The 17,180-nt window shown below is 59.2% G+C and overlaps 1 protein-coding gene across 1 annotated transcript in view; it reads right to left on the reverse strand.

Annotated features, from left to right (window-relative positions):
* The window catches only part of MYO15A (myosin XVA), a 46,374-nt gene that overhangs the window by 2,112 nt on the left and 27,082 nt on the right, over window positions 1-17,180 (reverse strand). Inside the window, exons 42-64 of the mRNA XM_055396663.2 lie at window positions 16,297-16,418; window positions 16,124-16,183; window positions 15,626-15,701; window positions 15,231-15,346; window positions 15,012-15,130; window positions 13,527-13,668; window positions 12,953-13,064; window positions 12,790-12,864; window positions 12,220-12,398; window positions 11,575-11,690; window positions 11,267-11,339; window positions 10,911-10,983; window positions 10,617-10,690; window positions 10,314-10,396; window positions 8,521-8,651; window positions 7,431-7,525; window positions 7,241-7,318; window positions 6,836-6,932; window positions 5,103-5,263; window positions 4,001-4,134; window positions 2,165-2,298; window positions 1,747-1,880; window positions 464-604 (exon numbers count right to left, since the gene is read on the reverse strand). Coding sequence (XP_055252638.2) covers window positions 464-604; window positions 1,747-1,880; window positions 2,165-2,298; window positions 4,001-4,134; window positions 5,103-5,263; window positions 6,836-6,932; window positions 7,241-7,318; window positions 7,431-7,525; window positions 8,521-8,651; window positions 10,314-10,396; window positions 10,617-10,690; window positions 10,911-10,983; window positions 11,267-11,339; window positions 11,575-11,690; window positions 12,220-12,398; window positions 12,790-12,864; window positions 12,953-13,064; window positions 13,527-13,668; window positions 15,012-15,130; window positions 15,231-15,346; window positions 15,626-15,701; window positions 16,124-16,183; window positions 16,297-16,418 — 2,525 coding nt within the window. The remainder of the gene's footprint in view (window positions 1-463; window positions 605-1,746; window positions 1,881-2,164; window positions 2,299-4,000; window positions 4,135-5,102; window positions 5,264-6,835; window positions 6,933-7,240; window positions 7,319-7,430; window positions 7,526-8,520; window positions 8,652-10,313; window positions 10,397-10,616; window positions 10,691-10,910; window positions 10,984-11,266; window positions 11,340-11,574; window positions 11,691-12,219; window positions 12,399-12,789; window positions 12,865-12,952; window positions 13,065-13,526; window positions 13,669-15,011; window positions 15,131-15,230; window positions 15,347-15,625; window positions 15,702-16,123; window positions 16,184-16,296; window positions 16,419-17,180) is intronic.

Consider the following 17,180-nt stretch of genomic DNA (forward strand, 5'->3'; position numbering starts at 1 on the left):
ACTTGGCTTTTGAGGAGCACCCATGGGTGCTGCAGATGGAGAAGGCTCAGGACAGGGAAACCTCCCTCTCCATCCATCAAGCCCCGGCCCCACAGTTCAACCTCCAAGCCTTAGCCCAGGTGAACTGCCCATGTCCCTGCCCTTCTAGCAACCTTCTATGGCTCCCAAGTGCCCTCGGGAGGAGGCCCCAGGTTCTTAGCTTTATATTCAAGGACCCTTAGGGCCTCCCCAGTTTCCCATCGAATACTTCATTCTTCTGCAAACAACCTGGGCCCTCATTTCTAGGATCCCACCATCAAGATGCCTCTCCAAGACCACCTCGAGACCCGCAGGTCTGTGTAGTGTGGGCTTAACTCTGTCCCCTGCGCTGGGCTGGACACTCCCCAGAACTTGGCCGGGCCGAGGAGAGTCTAGTGTGCAGAATTCGGGAGTGGGGGGCTGGGCAACTCCCCGGGGGGCCCACCTGCTCCAGCTGCAGCTGCACAGTGTGCTGGGCAGTGACATCCCCGAGCGTGACCTCCACGTAGGGGCAGCTAGAGCCGGCTGTGGGCCGCTGGGTCCGCGTCGACTGGATCTCCTTCAGGGGGAACTTCACCATCAGCTCCTGGGGAGGATGGGGAGCAGACAGGCTTGGGGGTGGGACAGTCTCACCTACCGGTATCCCTGCCCTAAAGGACAGATACGCAGCGGGCACGACACCCCGGTTTGAGCACTTGTCCCCCACTGACCAGCTGTGTAACTCGGAGAAAGCAGCTTTCCCTCTCTGGACCTCAGCTTCTCACCTGTGACATTACTTCAACAATGATGCACATGTGTGCAGCGTGCCAGGCACCGCTCTAAATGCTGAAGCTCCAGGTAATGCCGGTGTGCCCTGACCTTCCTGCCTCTTCACAGCCACCCCTCCGGCTGGGAGCATTCTTTCTGGCCCCAGGAGCTAACGCAGAGCTTCTCTGGCTCACCCCAGGAGAAGCCAGAGCGATGAGAGCCAGTGGCCCCTTGTGACAGATGGACACAGCAGACAGACACCCCAGCTTTCCCACCCGCAGAACGGGGCATCCTCTGAGGCTGGTGCTCCCCGCTGGACTGAGTCCCCATGCCCACAGTGGGAACCTGAATGCTCACAGGCCCCGCCCCGGCCGTGTCCCCGTGGCTGTGACCTCCTTCTGGTCTCTCTTCCTTCCTCCATTGTTTCCACACAAGCCACTTGCCCTGGAGCCCTCACGTCAAGGTCCACTCCCCGAGGAAGAACTAAGAATGGGGGCAGCAGGTCCCTTTTGTTCTGGACTGCATTGTGTCCCCGAATCCTGACCCACCCCCTCAGAACCTGGAGACAGGTCTTTGAAGAGGGGAGTCAGGCTAGGGTGGGCTCCCATCCCACGGGTCCTGATGAGAAGAGGACCCTGAGATTCACGGACCCCAGAGAAAGGGCCGTATGAGGGCTCAGCCAGTATGGCCATCTACCAGCAAGGAGGGAGGCCTCAGAGGAAGCCAACCCTGCCAGCACCTTGATCTTGACCATCCGGCCTCCAGACCCACAGAAACGGTTTCTTGGCTGAGGCGCAGGCAGAGCCACACAGGCTTTGCAGGTCGGCGTGCTTCACCTGTTTCTCCTGGACAACAGCCTGTGTCATCATCCCAGGTGAGGAAGAAGGGGGCGGAGCCTCGCCCAAGGTCACGCAGGTGTGAGCAGCGGAGCTGGTCATCCCTGGGGGGAGGGGAGGGGCGGGGCTGGGCTGAACCACTCACGTGGGTCTCAGTGCTGAGGAAGTTGAGGCCGTTCTGGTTGACAGCGAGGATGCAGGGGGCTGGCACGGCCGAGGTGCTGCAGCTCTGGACCAGGAAGAAGGAGGAGCCGAACATGGGTGAGGCGCTGAGGAGGCCTGGGGGTGGTGGTCAGGCGACAAGGGCTCATCAGTGCATAAGCTTACCCCTCCTCCCACAGTCCATCCAGCACAAGAGCCCCCAACCTGGTGCTCCTCCTGCCAGTCCTGCCGCCCACACTGGACCTTCCTCCATCCCCGCTGGGCACCCCAGCCTAGGTGGGGCCTTGGAAGGCCTTTAGAAACCTGACACCAAAGATGCTTTTGTACAAAGGAAAAGGCCTCCTCACCACCCTCCTCAGCCAGGCCCCCAAGACTCCCTCCCCAGCCCAACTCCTTCTCACCCAGAAACTGGGCACGGGCCTGGTGGGGGCTGAGTGCCTGCATCTGCTGCCGGTGCTGGCCAAGCAGGTGGAGCCACGTCGAGCTGGCCTCGGTGCGGTACAGCTGGGCTGGGATGTACTCCTGGGCCTCCCGCCTGGCGGGCAGGGAAAAGCCAGCTGATCATCGGGGGTTCCACCAAACCTCCTGATGGCTGAATGCTGGGGGAACGCGGATGACAGGGTGGGGACGGGTGGTGGTGCAAACGGGGCTGGGTACACAGCATGCGCTCAGTAACTGCTGGCCAACACCACTGAGCTCCTTCCTTGCTGACAAGGGAACGCAGGCTCTGAGGAGTTCACCAGCTCATCCAAGGTCACACAGTGACCCCACATGGGTTCGTCCTTTGTAGCCCCCGCCCTCTGGGGAGTAGCCCAGGCCAGAGGGGTGAGAAGGAAGCATAGGGTGGGGGAAACAACAGGGTAGCAAAGCAACCCCCAGCAGTGGTCAGCAGAGCAGAGCAGTGGGCTCCAGAAGAACCCCAGGACCCTCAACTCCCACCTGTCCAGGCCTCCCCTGACCATATGCTGGCGGCCCTAAGGCAGCCCTGGCCTTAGGACATCTGAAAAATACCAACAAGTACCAGTCTGGGCTGTGCACTGGGGAAGGGAGGGGCGTCAGGGGAACCCCTAAAAGGCTCTCCAGGCTATGTCTTTCCTTCTCTGCACTGCTGGGTAAGAGCCTGGCCTCCAGACCCAGCCTCCCCAGGTCTGAATCCTGGTCACCCCACTCTGGAGAAGCCATATCCCATCTCTGGAGCTGAGTTTCCTCATCTGCAAGAGGGGACATTAGAGTGCAGTTTGGGGCATCTGCCAGGGCGATGCGTGCAGATGCCGCGCAAAGAGTAAGGGCGCCACGACTGTCTCCATCCGGGCCTGGTGACACCTGGATGTGCTTCCTCCACTTTCCCTTACATCATAGCATCAGAAGGGTGTAAGTGTTGCACCCTTACAGCGGGACATACCCTGTCCACACACTGCCTTTCTTATAGTTATTCACAGCAGGGGCTCTCAAAGTGTGGTCATGGGGCTGGGAGGGCAAAGTCACTTCCGTAGCAACCTGAGCAGTCATCTGCCTCCCCCTCATTCTCTCACAAGTGCAGGTGCAGAGGCCACATGACCTGTGCAGTCAAAACAGACTGACCGAGAAGCAGGGACGGGTATCCAGCTGTCAGCTATTAAGCCAGATGGTACAAATTTGCAAAGGGTAAATCAGTGCAGCTCCTCTCACTGGAGCTCTTGGGAAAATACACTTGTGTTTTCATGATTGTTTATATTAACACATAATGTTACCTTACACTATTTGTATTATAATATGTCCACATTTATCTTAACATTAATATGTAGTGTCCTTGTTTTTCATTAATAAATCAGTATTTTAAGTTGTTTCTGTTTTCATTTCGAATAATGTAAATATATCGATAGATATGACCCACAGACACAGAAGCTCTTTGGGGCCCAAGTTTCAAGAGGAAAAAGATGGAGAGTGTGGGGACAACTGAGGTCCCATCGCTTTGAGAACATCAGTTTAAAGGCCACCTGACACCCCACAATTTAAGGAATCCTCTGCTGTTGGAGATTGTCGATGCCATCACAGTGGACATTCCTATGACCAGTGCTCTCTGCAGGGCCGTGTGTACTTCCTGGCCACAGTGTGTGTGTCCTGAACACATTTTATCACTCGTTTGCTCTGAGCTATTAATACCAGTTGGAAGTGACCTGTCCTGCTGGGAGGCTGGGTCCTAGCTGGACGGGCTGGGCTGAGGGGGGTAGGCAGCTCAGGGGCGGGTGGGCGCTCACGCGCTGGGCAGGTAGAAGTGGTCCTTGGCCCGGTGCTGCAGTGCGGCCAGCTTGGACACCTGCTGCAGCTGCTGCTCGCTGGGCTGGCCAGCCGGCACACTGCTGAAAAGGCCCTTCAGGTAGTCTGGCAGCACCTACAGGGGCGGGAAGAATGTAGGCAAGGGGCTGCAGGAGGCCAGGCACCAGGCACACAACCGGGGAGGTCCAGACACAGATGCTGAGCCGTGCCAGGGTCTTGCTTCTGGGGAGGGAGGTGGTCACTTTCCTGGGCTTTGGGGAGCAGTGACAGAAGAACTTGGATGGTGAGCAGGGAGGGCCGTGGCTTGGAAGCCACAGGAACTGGGGAAGCGCTGGCCCCTGCTCTGCAGAGAGTAGGACCCAGGGGTGCTGCTGGCTGGCCCACAGGCACAAGAGTCCAGTGACGGGCCTTGGACACAGAATGGCTGCAGCTTCGGGCCCCAGCTTCTGAGAAGCATGCTATCTCTACCCAGCGCGTCTGCAAGGGTCCGCACACAAGGGAGACCCCAACTTTATCAGGACCACTGCCCTGACTGAGATGACCTAGTCCAAAAGGGGAGTGACAGTGCCCCAGTGTGAAAAGGCTGGGCAAAGCCTCAGAGTGGGGGACTTCCCTGATGGTCTAGTGTTTAAGAATCTGCCTTCCAAGTCAGGGGACACAGGTTCGATCCCTGGTCGGGGAGTTAAGGTCGGGGAGTTAAGATCCCACATGCCTCGTGAGAACTAAGCCTGCAGGCTGAAACTAAGACCTGATATAGTCAAATAAATAAATATTAAAAAACAAAGCTACTGAGCACGGGACAGGTGAGGTGCTCAGTGCTGGAAGAGAGCAGGAGGAAAGAGGTGAGAACACTCCTGAAAACGTGTCATGTGGGCAGCCTGGCTGGAGGGGCCTAGACCAGCAGCGACACAGGAAGAGCAGGCTGGCCCGGGTGACAGAGGCCTGCGAATTAGGAAGTGAGGGTGACAGCGACGCGCCCACAAGGGGACCAGAGGCCTCAGGGCTGGAATCTCCAAGGTCTCGGATGCCAAGCCCGGGGGAGCCCAGAGGTTCCGGAACCTCAGAGTGGCCACACACGCAGACCTGGTTGTAGTGCATGGTCACGTAGAGCTCATTGTCGAACTTGAGCGGCTGGTCCCAGAGCACACGCCGGAACCACAGTGCATAGCCGCCATCCACCTGCGCCATCTCCGAGGCCACATCCAAGATGTAGGTGCGCCGGCTGAGCGGACATACGTGCTGGCCTGCGGGGAGTTGGGGCAGACGTGTTGAGCCCCCTCCCTGCTCTGGGGCACGGCATCCCTGGTGAACAGGACGGGGGGGCCTGATTTGTGGAAGCTGTGCCCCCAGGTGGGAATAACGCCGACTCAAAGTTCAGCTCGCCTGGGCCTAGGGAGGTGCCCCACCCAGGTGCTGCTCAGAGAACACCCAGCCTCCTCCCCTCTCTAGAGGAGACTGCACCCAGAGAAGCACGAGAGGCCTCAGGTTCTGTGGGCACCTTTCTGTAGGACTCCTAGGGGGAGACCCCTGCTGGGCTCCCGGGGGTGAGGGGAGGATGGGGGTCTGGCACTGTGAGTGGGTCTCGGCCTTAAGTTTTTATTTCCTGAAGTGACATTTCTGCTCCCTGTCCCACACCTTTGAAAAATTTTACTGAAAAGAGGGATGTGGCATGATGATAAAGTCCCGGCTCTGACCTTGGCAGGCGGAGAAACAGCCTGACCTCAAAATGCTCCCGTCCTAATTCCCACCTGCCGTGAACGCACACTTTCATGGAGAGGAGACGCGGAGTGTGATTAAGGGTCTTGAGAGGGGAGATAATCACAGGGACCCACGTGCACCCAGCATAGTCTCGAGGCGCCTATGAGAAGGAGGCAGGAGGGTCACAGAAAAAGACTGGAAGAGGCTACGCTGCGGGCTTTGAAGATGGAGGAAGGGGCCATGAGCCAAGGGACTTGGGTGCCTCTAGAAGCTGGAAAGGGTGAGAAACAGACTCCTAGAGCCTCAGAAGGACTTGGCCCTGGGGACATTCCGACTTTCAGAACCATAAGATCATACACGTGTGCTGTTTGAAGTCACCAAGTGATTTGTTATGGCAGCAACATAGGCTCCCTGGACCTTGGTTTTCCCATCTGTAAATGGGAAGGACAAGACATTTCATTTCATGGGGTCCTGGTGGGATAGTTGGTAGGATTAAGTGCTTTCAGCTGTCGCCTCTGCTCCGTGAATTTCCTTACTAAGATTATTTTGTTATTGCCTTCTCCGCCCCCCGTGTTGTGCTGGACCCAGGCAGGACTGAGGACATGTGGTTCAGAGCTGAGCAGCCCGAGAGCCAGCTGGAGTTGGGTAGGACTGACAGGCCGGTAGCAAAAGCTCAGCCATGGCCTAGAGCAGGTGGGCTGCAGGGGGAAAGGGTTTGGCTTCTTGGAGAAGGGCCACGTGAGGCCCAGGGTGGGGCTCCTCTCAGCCGCTATGAGGACAGAGGAGGCAGGAAAAAGTACTTGCATGTGTGGGTTACCGGAGCCACATTCTGTTAAGTCCTGCCCTCCCAGAGGGCAGGGTCTACTTGAGCACCTTGGGGGGGGGCAGATGGAGGTATGGGGGAGCCCTGTCTTCCGCCATCTCGCGGCCTGACAGACCAGATGAGCTCACACAGATCTAGTGGGGTGGCGGGGGTCAGATGTGGGGCTAGGGGTGCTCGGTGTGGAGGCTCCTCCACCTGGGCGGGGGGCTTCCTGGAGGAAGTGGCACCTAATCGGGGCCTCACAGTCGGGATGGGGGGGCATGGGCCCAGCTTGCCTCATTCTCTGGCTGCTCACCTCGGTTGGTGACAACAAAGATGACGTACTCGTCAAAGGCCTCGGGGCGGGTCAGAGCCATCTCAGCGCAAAGCTCTTCCACTACGTCCAGGGCCACCTGTGGATGGGGGAAGTGAGAGGCTGGGCCAGCCGGGTGACCTCTGCCCTGAGCCCGCCCTGGCCCCCCTGCAGAGGTTAGGCTCCGCGGGCCCTGGGTCAGCTCCGCACAGGGAAGGACGCAGCTTCCGGAGTTGTGGGTCCCGAATCGGCCCAGCTCTCATTTGCATCCTGACTCTGAGCTGAAGGCCACCCACCTCCCCTAGGCTCGGGCTTGGGCTGCAACAGAACTAAGTCCTGCCTCATGGTGGAGGTAGAGGGTGACTCAACACCCTTGGGGTCCCACCCCCCAGACACCCCTTCACTCACAGTGCATGTCTTGATCTTAAGATGGCGCTCCAGGCCCCCGGGGAGAAGAAAGAGCTGCCTTTTGGAACTGCGGCCGGCCTGGGGGAGGTTGCGGAGAGAGGAGAGGCTAGGATCTCACCAGGGTCTCACCCAGCCCCGGTCCCCTCCACGAGGTAGGCCGTCCCCTTCCCTGAGCCCCACTTATGCTCACCAACATGGCCCGCAGCTCCATGCTGCCCGGGAGCTCCAGGCGGCCACCGAAGCGCAGTGTCTTCTTCAGGTTCTGCTCACAGGCCTTGGCAATCCCTGCAGAGACAGGGGTCAGGGGGGCCGGGGCAGGCCCGGCAGAAGAGCTCCTCTGGCCCCAGCCCTGAGCCCCCTTGGTGGGGGCTGCTCTCCCTCCAGTGGCCGCAGAGACCATTCAGAGGGCAGTGACTGACCCAACGTTAAGAGCCAGAGTACAAGTATTGGATTCGAACCCACATCCCATTGGAGGCCTGCACGCCTTGGTTATCCACGAGCCCCCGGAGACAGCTGGTGCCGGGGGCTCGTCCCTGGTGGCTGTGCCCAGAGCCCCCATGCAAGACACCCTGTCGTCTGCTTCTCCATTTCTCTAGTTAAGCAGTGCCCTCACCCCGTTCTGGGAAGGGGTCAAGTCAAGAGTTCGGGAGCACATTCAACCCCCTTCCCTGGAGCTGATGCAGGGGTGTTTGTTGATTGACTCAAAGAGGAGGCTTCAGAGGCAGAGAGGGTGAGGTCTCATATCTCCTCCATGGCTGCCATGGTAACCACAGGGGCCCTGACCTCTCTCCTAGGGGGACCCAGGGGTTCCTCTGGAAGCTAGACTTTGGGTGAGGCTGAGGAGCAGCCCCTTTCCTCTAAATTCCACGGAGAAAAAGCCAAGACCCTGCCACCAGCCTTGGTGCCCTCTCAAGACCCTTGTTGAATCCCAAAGACCAGAGAAAGGGCCATGCTGCCTCCTCCTCCTCTCCCACATGCCACACATCTTCTCCGGTCTTTATGCCTGCTACTCAGTTCATCTAGAAATCCCTCTTCTGTGCTCGCTACCCAGAGCAACACTTCCTCCGGGAAGCCATCCCTGATATGCCATCCACCCCGTCATATCAGACAACCCATGGCATCAGCCCCTGTGGGACCTCTGCCAACATTTGGGGACAGGATTGATATTAATAAACACTGCCTGGGCAAGAAGGGCTAGACCCTCCTGCTGGCTGCCTAGCCAGTCCTCGTATGGTGCAGACAAGCCCCTGGCCCTGGGTCCCCACTCGCTTGCCCCTCACCCTGGAAGGGCAGGCCCGGGGTCCGGCTCACGTCTTGGAGGAAGTGGGTGAGGTGTGGCTGGAGGACCTCAGAGCAGCTGTGGTAAGCAGCCACGATGTACAGCAGCCTCCAGCCTCGCTGGCAGCTGTCCCTGTGAGCACACATGGGCTCCATCGCAGTGGCCATTGCTTTGCAGCCACACCAGGAGTCTCCCCGCCCGCCAGGCTCTTCTCCTGAGTATGACCCCTGCCCCTGCCCAGTGAGAGCAGGGCCAGTGGGCATAGAGTCACACCAAAGGTGCGTTCTGTTGGGAATTCTGAGTGGGAGGGAGGGAAGGTGGGAGGGAAGGAAGGAGGTGAAGCCCCTGACATACCCATTGTGCACAGAGAACAAGTCTTCCTGGGGTCGGTGGGGGCATCTCTCTGGGGGATGGTCCCCGAAGGGGGGCCACCTGTGCAGAACTGGTGGCAAGTAAGACTGGGTGGGAGGGGCAGAAGGACGCACTGAGTGGTTCTGAAATTCCTGGGGGACGCGAGCAGGTGGACAGGAGGGTGGCCCAGTGCTAACAAGAGCAGCACAGGCTTTAGGCCCCACCGTGTGCTAGTCATGTGCGAGACATGGACGCTTACCTTTGTGCTGCCCTGGCTCCAGGGTTTCACTTGTGGGAACCTCTGGTATCCAGGCACAGCACTTGGGCTTCCTTTGGGAAGCCACCCACCCCTCTCCAGGTCCCCTCCTCAGAGCCAGGGAACTTTCCAGGTGGCTCTAGTGGTAAAGAACCATCCTGCCAACATAGTAAACATGAGTCACGGGTTCAATCCCTGGGTCGGAAGATCCCCTGGAGGAGGGCATGGCAACCTACTCCAGTATTCTTGCCTGGAAAATCCCACGGACAGAGGAGCCTGGTGGGCTATAGTGCATGGGGTCACAAAGAGTCAGACACAACTGATGTGACTTTAGCGTACACATATGTACCCATGACTGGCCAGTTAGAACCCTGAAGCCTCTGGCTAAAGTGACTGGTTCATGTCAATGGACATGAACTTGGGCAAACCCTGGGAGATGGTGAAGGATAGGGAAGCCTGGCGTGCTGCAGTCCATGGTGTTGCAAAGAGTCAGACATGACTTGGCGACTGAACAACAATAAAAAATGGGAGCCAGGCTTGGCCAATTAGAGTTCATCCTCCCTCTGGCTATGGTGATTGGTCTGGAAACAGGCACATGACCCAGGTCTAGCCAATCAGAGCTCTGTGGTTGGCTCAGGGATGCCCATGGGACCAAGACAGGCCAATGAGGCTGGATTTGGGAATTTTTGCTGCAAATATTGAATCAGTCTTGCTTTGCCTGGGATTGCTGAGCTGGGGAATGTTCCCCCAGAGCTATCATCTTGCAAGTCTATGAGATATATTGTTTGGGAGTAATATCAACACATAGAAAAGCAGGTCCAGGGTACAGAGAAAGAGTGCTTCCTGATGACACCTAGATCCAGCTATGCCTGAAGTCCTCTGTTAAGACTTTCCAGTTTCCTGAATCCTCTTTTGCTTAAACCCGACTGAATTGGGTTTCTGTCACTTGCAACCAAGAACCTGGACTCACCCAGGTTCTCATCAGTGCATTTGACAGATGAGGAGACTCAAGCTCAGAGACCAGAAAAGGCTTGTCCCAAACCAAGCAATTGCAAACATATGTGCTCTGTCTCTGGCGTGAGGAAGAGGATGAGGCGGGGAGAGAGTGGGGAGAGCGCAGGCTGGGAGACGGGAGGCCGACCTGGCCACTCCAGAGCAGGAGCTGGTGGGGAGGGGAGGACACTCACTGGTGGGTGCTGGTGTTGTCCGTGATCTGCTTCACGACCTGGCAGTAACACTCGTCCCGCATGACCTCATGGTCCCTGCACAGCTGCGGGAGGGCGGGCCAGGTCACAGGTCACATGCCCACAGAAACAAAGTGGGCTCCTGAAGGCAGGCCTAGAGTCCCTTCTGCAGCACCCTCCCCACCAGCGGCATGCACTCCTCGTTGGGCCACACGGTTCCCACCCCAAAGGCTGCAGCCCCAGCTGACAGATGGGAAACCCGAGCCACAGGGCAGGCCAGGGAGCTCCTGGAGGGGCTGTACTGACCTTTAGGAGGGTGCAGAGCACGTCCAGTTCGCTCTGGCCCTTCAGTGGGGCATCCCCCATGAATCGCATCACAGCTGGAGGAAACACTGTCCCATTCAGCCACCAGCCTCCCAGCCGCCCGTCCATCAGGAACCCCGGGTTGGACCCCTCCCCCAGAGACTATGGCCAGGGCAGGTAGGGCAAAGGGGGCTCCTCCTCTCCTCCCACATCTGAGGGAAGGGGTGGTGGTCACCAGGGGTCACAGTGCGGCATCCCTCCTGGCCTAGGGCCCTGGCCACTGTCCCACCCCCACACCTAGAAACATGTCTGTGGCCATCTTGTTGAGGCTGCTGTCGCTGAGCTCAATGAGGGAGTCCTGGAGCGGGGTCTGTGGGGAAAGGAATTGGGTCATAGTGGAAGGAAAAGAGAGGGGAGGAGAGGGGGAGGGGAGGAAAGGGGAGGGGGAGGGTCCTATCTTAACAACAGAAGAGTCACACCACAGAAGGCAGTGAAGATGAGACACCTTGAGAAGATGAGACACTTCCTTTCGGAGGAACCCAGGCCTTCGGGGTACCCAGTGGTGGGGGTCCCACTGAGGACAAGGCTCTTTGGCCCATGGGCCTGGGATGCACTCTTGTATGGCCATTTCAGAGGGACCTGGGGCTGGGCACCTTCGTAAAGCAAAGCATGTCCTCCAAGGTTCTGGACTCCCGACCCTCCTTGGATTTCAGCCTGAGGCCTTCCCTGCAAGGGGAAGTGGATGCTACTGATCAGTCTTGCCTCCGAGACAGCCTCTCCCACACGAAGTGTGCCAGACCCAGTGTCAGCCCACCTGGCAGCCACGCCCCTGAGGCAGAGGCTGCAGACAAGCCTCCCTCCCAGGGTTTCTCATTCTCTCCCAGACCTGAGGCCCCCTGCTTGGGTAGCTGGGAAAAGCCCCACCCTAGAAGAACCATCCTCAGGGTGGGCCACCACTCACTGGGGTCTCCTCTGAGGGTCTCGGAAGTACTTCTGGGCAAACTCGAGCATTGTGTATGGTGGAAGAGCCAGGCCGTCCTCCCCACGGTCCATGGAACCAGCTCTGACTGGGGAGCCCTGCAAGAGGGCCGCCCGCTACTCCCGTTGGTCAGAGCCCACCTAATGCCAGCCCAGGCTGACTGTGCACAGACCCTCTCCGCCTACCCCCACCCTGGGCCACCCCTTGCTCCATGTGGCCCCACTGCCTCCCCGATGGCCTGGTCCAGCTGACCTTAACCCTCACCCCTTTATCTCCCTCCACCCTAGCGAGCTCCGTTCCACCACAGGACCCAACCTGGCCCACTCACCAGACCCTGCCCCGTCGAAGGTGGATTCACCATCTGGCCACCCCAGGCTGGTCCTGCCCCATTGGTCTGGTCACTTACTCTTCCACTGACCCCACCCACCCTACCTGACTGGCCACACCTCCAGCCGCCTCTGGTCACATCTGGAGGCTCACATCCCTCAGGTCATATGTCTGGCTGGCCCTACCAGGCTGCCCGGTCCCAGGATGGCCTGCCCTTGGCTGATCCCGCTCCCCTCCACCTCCACAGTCACGCCGACCCCACTGCTGTGTCCACTCCTCTGACCAGCCCCGCATTCTCACCTCCCTCCTGCGGCCCACCTCCTGTGCAGCAGCAGTGGAGGCCACAGCGGCAGCCACAGCAGCAGCGCGGCCCCGGCCTGGCTCAGCAGGCAGCTGTAGGAAGTCAGGGGCAGCCGCGGGCTGCACCAGGTCAGAAGGGAAGCGGCCCACACGTCCGTGGATGGTCCCAAACCGCCAGCCTAGGGGCGGAAAGGGTCTGAGTAGTGAGAGGGTCTCATCTGGGGAACAGCGGGGTACAGAGTCAGTGAAGTATGCCATGGGGCCAGTTATGGAGGAGGACAGAAGGACATTGGCTCAGGGAAGGGGAGGCGGCCCCTCAGCATCAAGCTGGAGTTGGAGTCTGCAGAAAGGAGAACACAGCACCTGTGGACCTTTGGGCACAGAGGCACTAAAGTCCACGGAGACCCGTCAGCCCGATGTGTGGACAGGGGCTGGGCTGCATGGCCATCTTAGCAGCTACAGCCCGGCGAGACCCTTGGGGACCTCAGGACCCACATCATGCATCTGCTCTGTTTGGGGTTTCCAGGTCTGGCAGTTCGGGCAGCTGAACAGGGGTCCCAGGGTACCTACCGAAGTCAGGGCCCCGGCGCCGCAGCTCCTCCAGGTACACCACCTTCTTGCCGACCACACAGCCTGCACTGTAGCCTGCGGGCCGAGCCCACGTCAGCATCCACTGGGGAGGCCCCCGCCCCACCGCCCCCGTGCTCACACCCTGTCACCCCCTGGCGCTGACCCAGTCGAGGCGGCTCCAGGGGCTGCAGGTGGATGATGTCACCCTTGTGGAAGGCCAGCAGCGCAGGGTCCTCAGGCAGGAAGTTCCTCACAGCGACCACATAGTCCGAATCCTGTGTCAGTCAGGGGCCGGGTGAGAGCTGTGGGCCCATGCCCTCCTCCCAGAGGCCAGGGCCCACTCCCCTGCCCCACACGCAGGCTGTGAGAGCACGGCCACAGGCCTGACTCACCCCTACCCCTCCCACAGCCTCAGCACTGAGGCCAGGTGCCAGGCCTGGGGACTGCCCGGTCTGGAGGAAGCGTGGGACTGGATGTAGTCACAGGGTGGTCCGTGACAGGCAGTGCAGCCCCTGCAGGAGGGGAGGAACGAGGCTGCTGCAGAGCCCAGAGGCCTAAGTGAAGGACCCTGCAGAGGCCGGCAGCAGGAGCACAGGCCCCAGGTTGGAAGGCACAGCTCGAGCAAGAGCCTGCAGACACAGTTGCAGACACACAGGTATATCCACGCCTCCCAGGCAGGCGTGGCTGGTACATTCGGGCCCTCAGCCTGCTGCGGGCATCTGCAGGAGGGCCCTGACCTTCTTCAGCTCCAGGATGAAGTCATCCACCAGGGTCTTGACCTGGTGAGCTCGGGCTGAGAAGAGAATGACCTTCTCACTGGTCAAGTTGAACTCCAGCATGTTCTGGGAGGGGATGGTCACAAAGAGGATGTCCGCAAAGCTGGAGGAGGGAGAGGTGGCGTGAGGCAGGAAACCATGGCCAGAGGGAAGCCCCCCACCACCGTCTGCACCTCTGGCCCTTGCCTGCCTCCCCTCCCCTCTTGCTCGTGGCTCCAGCACCCTGGCCATCACTCTGTGAAACCACAGCCTCCCAGCACCCCCACGCTTTGTTTTTTATTTTTCTGCCTTTTGATCCAACCCCCCAGACTTCGGCCCAAAAATCTGTCTCCTTCACTAAGCAAACGCTCAGTCTCTGGAAGGAAGGAGCCTGAACCTCACTGATGCCTGAGTCTCCCCATGCTGTGGCATAAAGGGCCATGGGCTGCTGGGAGGGAGGGATCAGAGGATGCAGGAAGGTTTCACACTCAAGCATCTGCACTTGGCTGTTCATATACGGTAGCCCTGCCCTCAGTAGGCTCTGGGGTGGGACATCAGAGGTGTCCAAGCTGGGGATGGGATACTGGTTCCCAGCTCACCACTGCCTGGCTGTGTGACCCAAGACAAGCAACATCTCTCTCTGAGCCTGTTTCCTTGATTACAGGGTGTGGCATAGAGCCAGGCACATGGTAGGTACAGTCATCCCTCAGTATCTGTGAGGGACTGGCTCCAGGGCCCTTGAAGGGCAACCAAATCCATGGGTGCTCAAGTCCCTCCCAAAAGATGACCTGGTATTTGCATATAACCTACACACATCCCGTTTACTTTAAATCACCCCTAGATTACTCTTAACACTTGAAGTGAAGTGAAGTGAAAGTCGCTTAGTTGTGTCCGACTCTTTGTGACCCCGTGGACTATACAGTCCATGGAATTCTCCAGGCTGGAATACTGGAGTGGGTAGCCATTCCCTTCTCCAGGGGATCTTCCCAACTCAGGGATCAAACCCGGGTCTCCCACACTGCAGGCAGATTCTTTACCAGCTGAGCCACAAGGGAAGCCCAAGAATACTGGAGTGGATAATCTATCCCTTCTCCAGGGGATCTCCCCAACCCAGAAATCAAATCAGGGTTTCCTGCATTGCAGGTGAGTTCTTTACCAGCTGAGCTATCAGGGAATTCAATGTAAATGCTGTACAGATAATTATAAAAGCAAGATAGATGTTATGGAAATAGTTCCCAGTGAGTGAAAAATTTGTTTTGCTTTTTGGAACTTTCCAGAATTTTTTTTTTTCTGAGTATTTCCCATCTACCATTGGTTGAATTGATGTGAAGCCTGTGGACACAGAGAGCTGACTGTACTCAGCCACCAGCCATCGAGCAAATCGGTATGTGGAAGAAGTGCTGGTGTCAGCCCACTCCCCGAATCCTGCCAGCCCACGCCCCGCTCACGCCCTGCGTCAACCCTCACCTGTAGGTGCGCAGGACCCGCAGCTGCCCACTCGCCTCGTGGCTGCCCTTGACCACACGCAGGAGCTTGATGCCCGTGTGGGACACAGCCAGCATCTGTACGCCGGTGCCCACGCTGCCCTAGGGAGGGGACAAGGGGCATGTGAGGGTCTTCCAGGCTCATTCCCGGAGCCCCTGGGCAGGCAGAGAGTGGGCACGGGGACAGGCAGGGGGCTCCTACCGTGGCAGGAAAAAGGCGGGAGAAGTAGACCTCCCAGCTGTCCCGGGCAGTGCTGACCACGGCCCGCTTCACGCTCTCTGTCACCAAGGGCCGCTGTGTGTCCAGCTGGTTCTGGGCTAAGAGACATGGGTCGGGTCAGGCCCGGGGCCCCCTCCCCTGGTGACCCGCAGTGTATGGAGGGGAGGCTGACCCTCAGCAAGGAGATGTCAGACCACTGCGTTCCCAGTGTCTATACTGAGAAACTGATATCCACAGACAGGACAGTGGAGACTGCAGCTGGGCCAGTATAGCTGAACACAGACCTGCAGCCGGGCCCCAGTGAGAGGCCAGGAGCAGAGCAGAGAGGGTGGCGGGAGCTCCAGCAGGCTGCCCCTCCCTCCCCACACCCTGAGTACCAAACAGGGCTTTCATCTGGAGCCGCTCCTCCGCGGAGATGCGCAGGCAGGCCTCGGAGAGTGTGTCGTGCAGGACCTGTGGGAGGGGCGTGAGGCGGGCGGCTGCGGGGCTCCCCAAACCTGGAGCCCAGGCTGGACTGTGTCAGGACGACTGGGGATGGGGGTCTTTCCAAGCAGTGAGGGCACCTTGTAAATCAGACCCCACTTCTGATGACCCTCACCCTTCTCATCTCCACCTTCCCCAGGCCTTAGTCTCTTGATCTACACAGGGGATCTCGGGGTGGACCCTGGGCCCCACGAGCTCAGACCAGCCGTGAGTCTGCTTAGATGGGATGTGGGCTCCCCAAGCCCATCCACGGCAGGGGACGCAGCAGACCAGCTCCCTGTCCTCACTGCGGGCGAGGACCCCAAACTGAAGCAGGAAGCTTGGCAGACGGCTGATCCACACGCCTGCTGCCCTGCTGCCACTCGAGGCCGGGAGGCGGGACAGGCCCTCACCTGGCGGAACAGGAGGTCCAGCTGCACGGGGTGGCTGTGGTCGTCCTTGGGGTAGAACACCTGCGGTGTGGGGCTACCATGAGGCCCCACACTCCTCACCAGCTGTGCTGTGACCCACTCCCCTGCCCCTGTCAGGCCCTGCGCCCCCTCCAGCCCTGGTAGGGCCCCAGCACCTCTTTGCGTAGGAAGATCTGCCAGGGGGCATCTCGGTAGCCATAGAAGTTGGGGTTCGGGAGGCGGTGCAGCCGTGTCTGCACGGGATCCTCAGGAGGCTCCAGCGACCGTGAGGGCAGCGCTGGGGAGGCAGGGCCCAGGGAGGGCAAGGTTGAAGCAGAGGGGCCTCCTCCTGCCTCGTGGGTAGACACACCTGATCACGTGGGCACGTGGGCACACTCTCTCAGCCCTGCCTTCCTCCCGCACACAGAGACCCAGCCCTGCAGTCCTAATGTGGTGCGGGGGGGAGTAGGGGCTGGGGGTACCCAGAGCAGCAGAGACCAGGCACTGCCCAGAGGGAGGCCCTGGTAAGGTGGGCGCAACAGTTCAGAAAGGACAGAGCTCTTGGTGCCAGGAGCTGGGGCAGAAATCAAATGGCGACCTGGGAAAATCTGGGGGCTGGTCTATGAGGGGCCTGTGGTCTTGGTGGTCGGGCAGATCTCCCTGAGGAGGTGAGGTTTGAGACTTCATGATGAGAAGGGGCCAGGCATGCAAGGATCTTCTGCAAAGAGCATTCTCAGCAGGGGGAACAGCAAGGATGAAGGCCCTGCGGCAGGACTGAATTCTGGTGGGTCCAGAAACAGTGAGGAGGAGAGAGCCCTGGGGCAGGGAGCAGGAGGAGGTGAGGCTGGGGGTGGGCCACGGCAGGTGGATGGGAACTGACTGATCTGTTACGATCACTGTGGCTGCCATAAGGCAGGAGATGCAGAGGTTAGGGCTCCAGCTGTGATGTCAGGACTGGGATTCTGTCCCTGGTCTGACACTTAAGAGCTGTGTGATCTTGAGTGAGTCACTTAACCTTTCTGTGTCTGTCTTCTCATCTGGAACGTCTATGGGCACAGCC

The sequence above is a fragment of the Moschus berezovskii genome, chromosome 20 (assembly GCF_049115385.1).
Source record: "Moschus berezovskii isolate FMDL1 chromosome 20, NW_MosBer_1.0, whole genome shotgun sequence".
In the NCBI taxonomy this organism is placed as follows: domain Eukaryota; kingdom Metazoa; phylum Chordata; class Mammalia; order Artiodactyla; family Moschidae; genus Moschus; species Moschus berezovskii.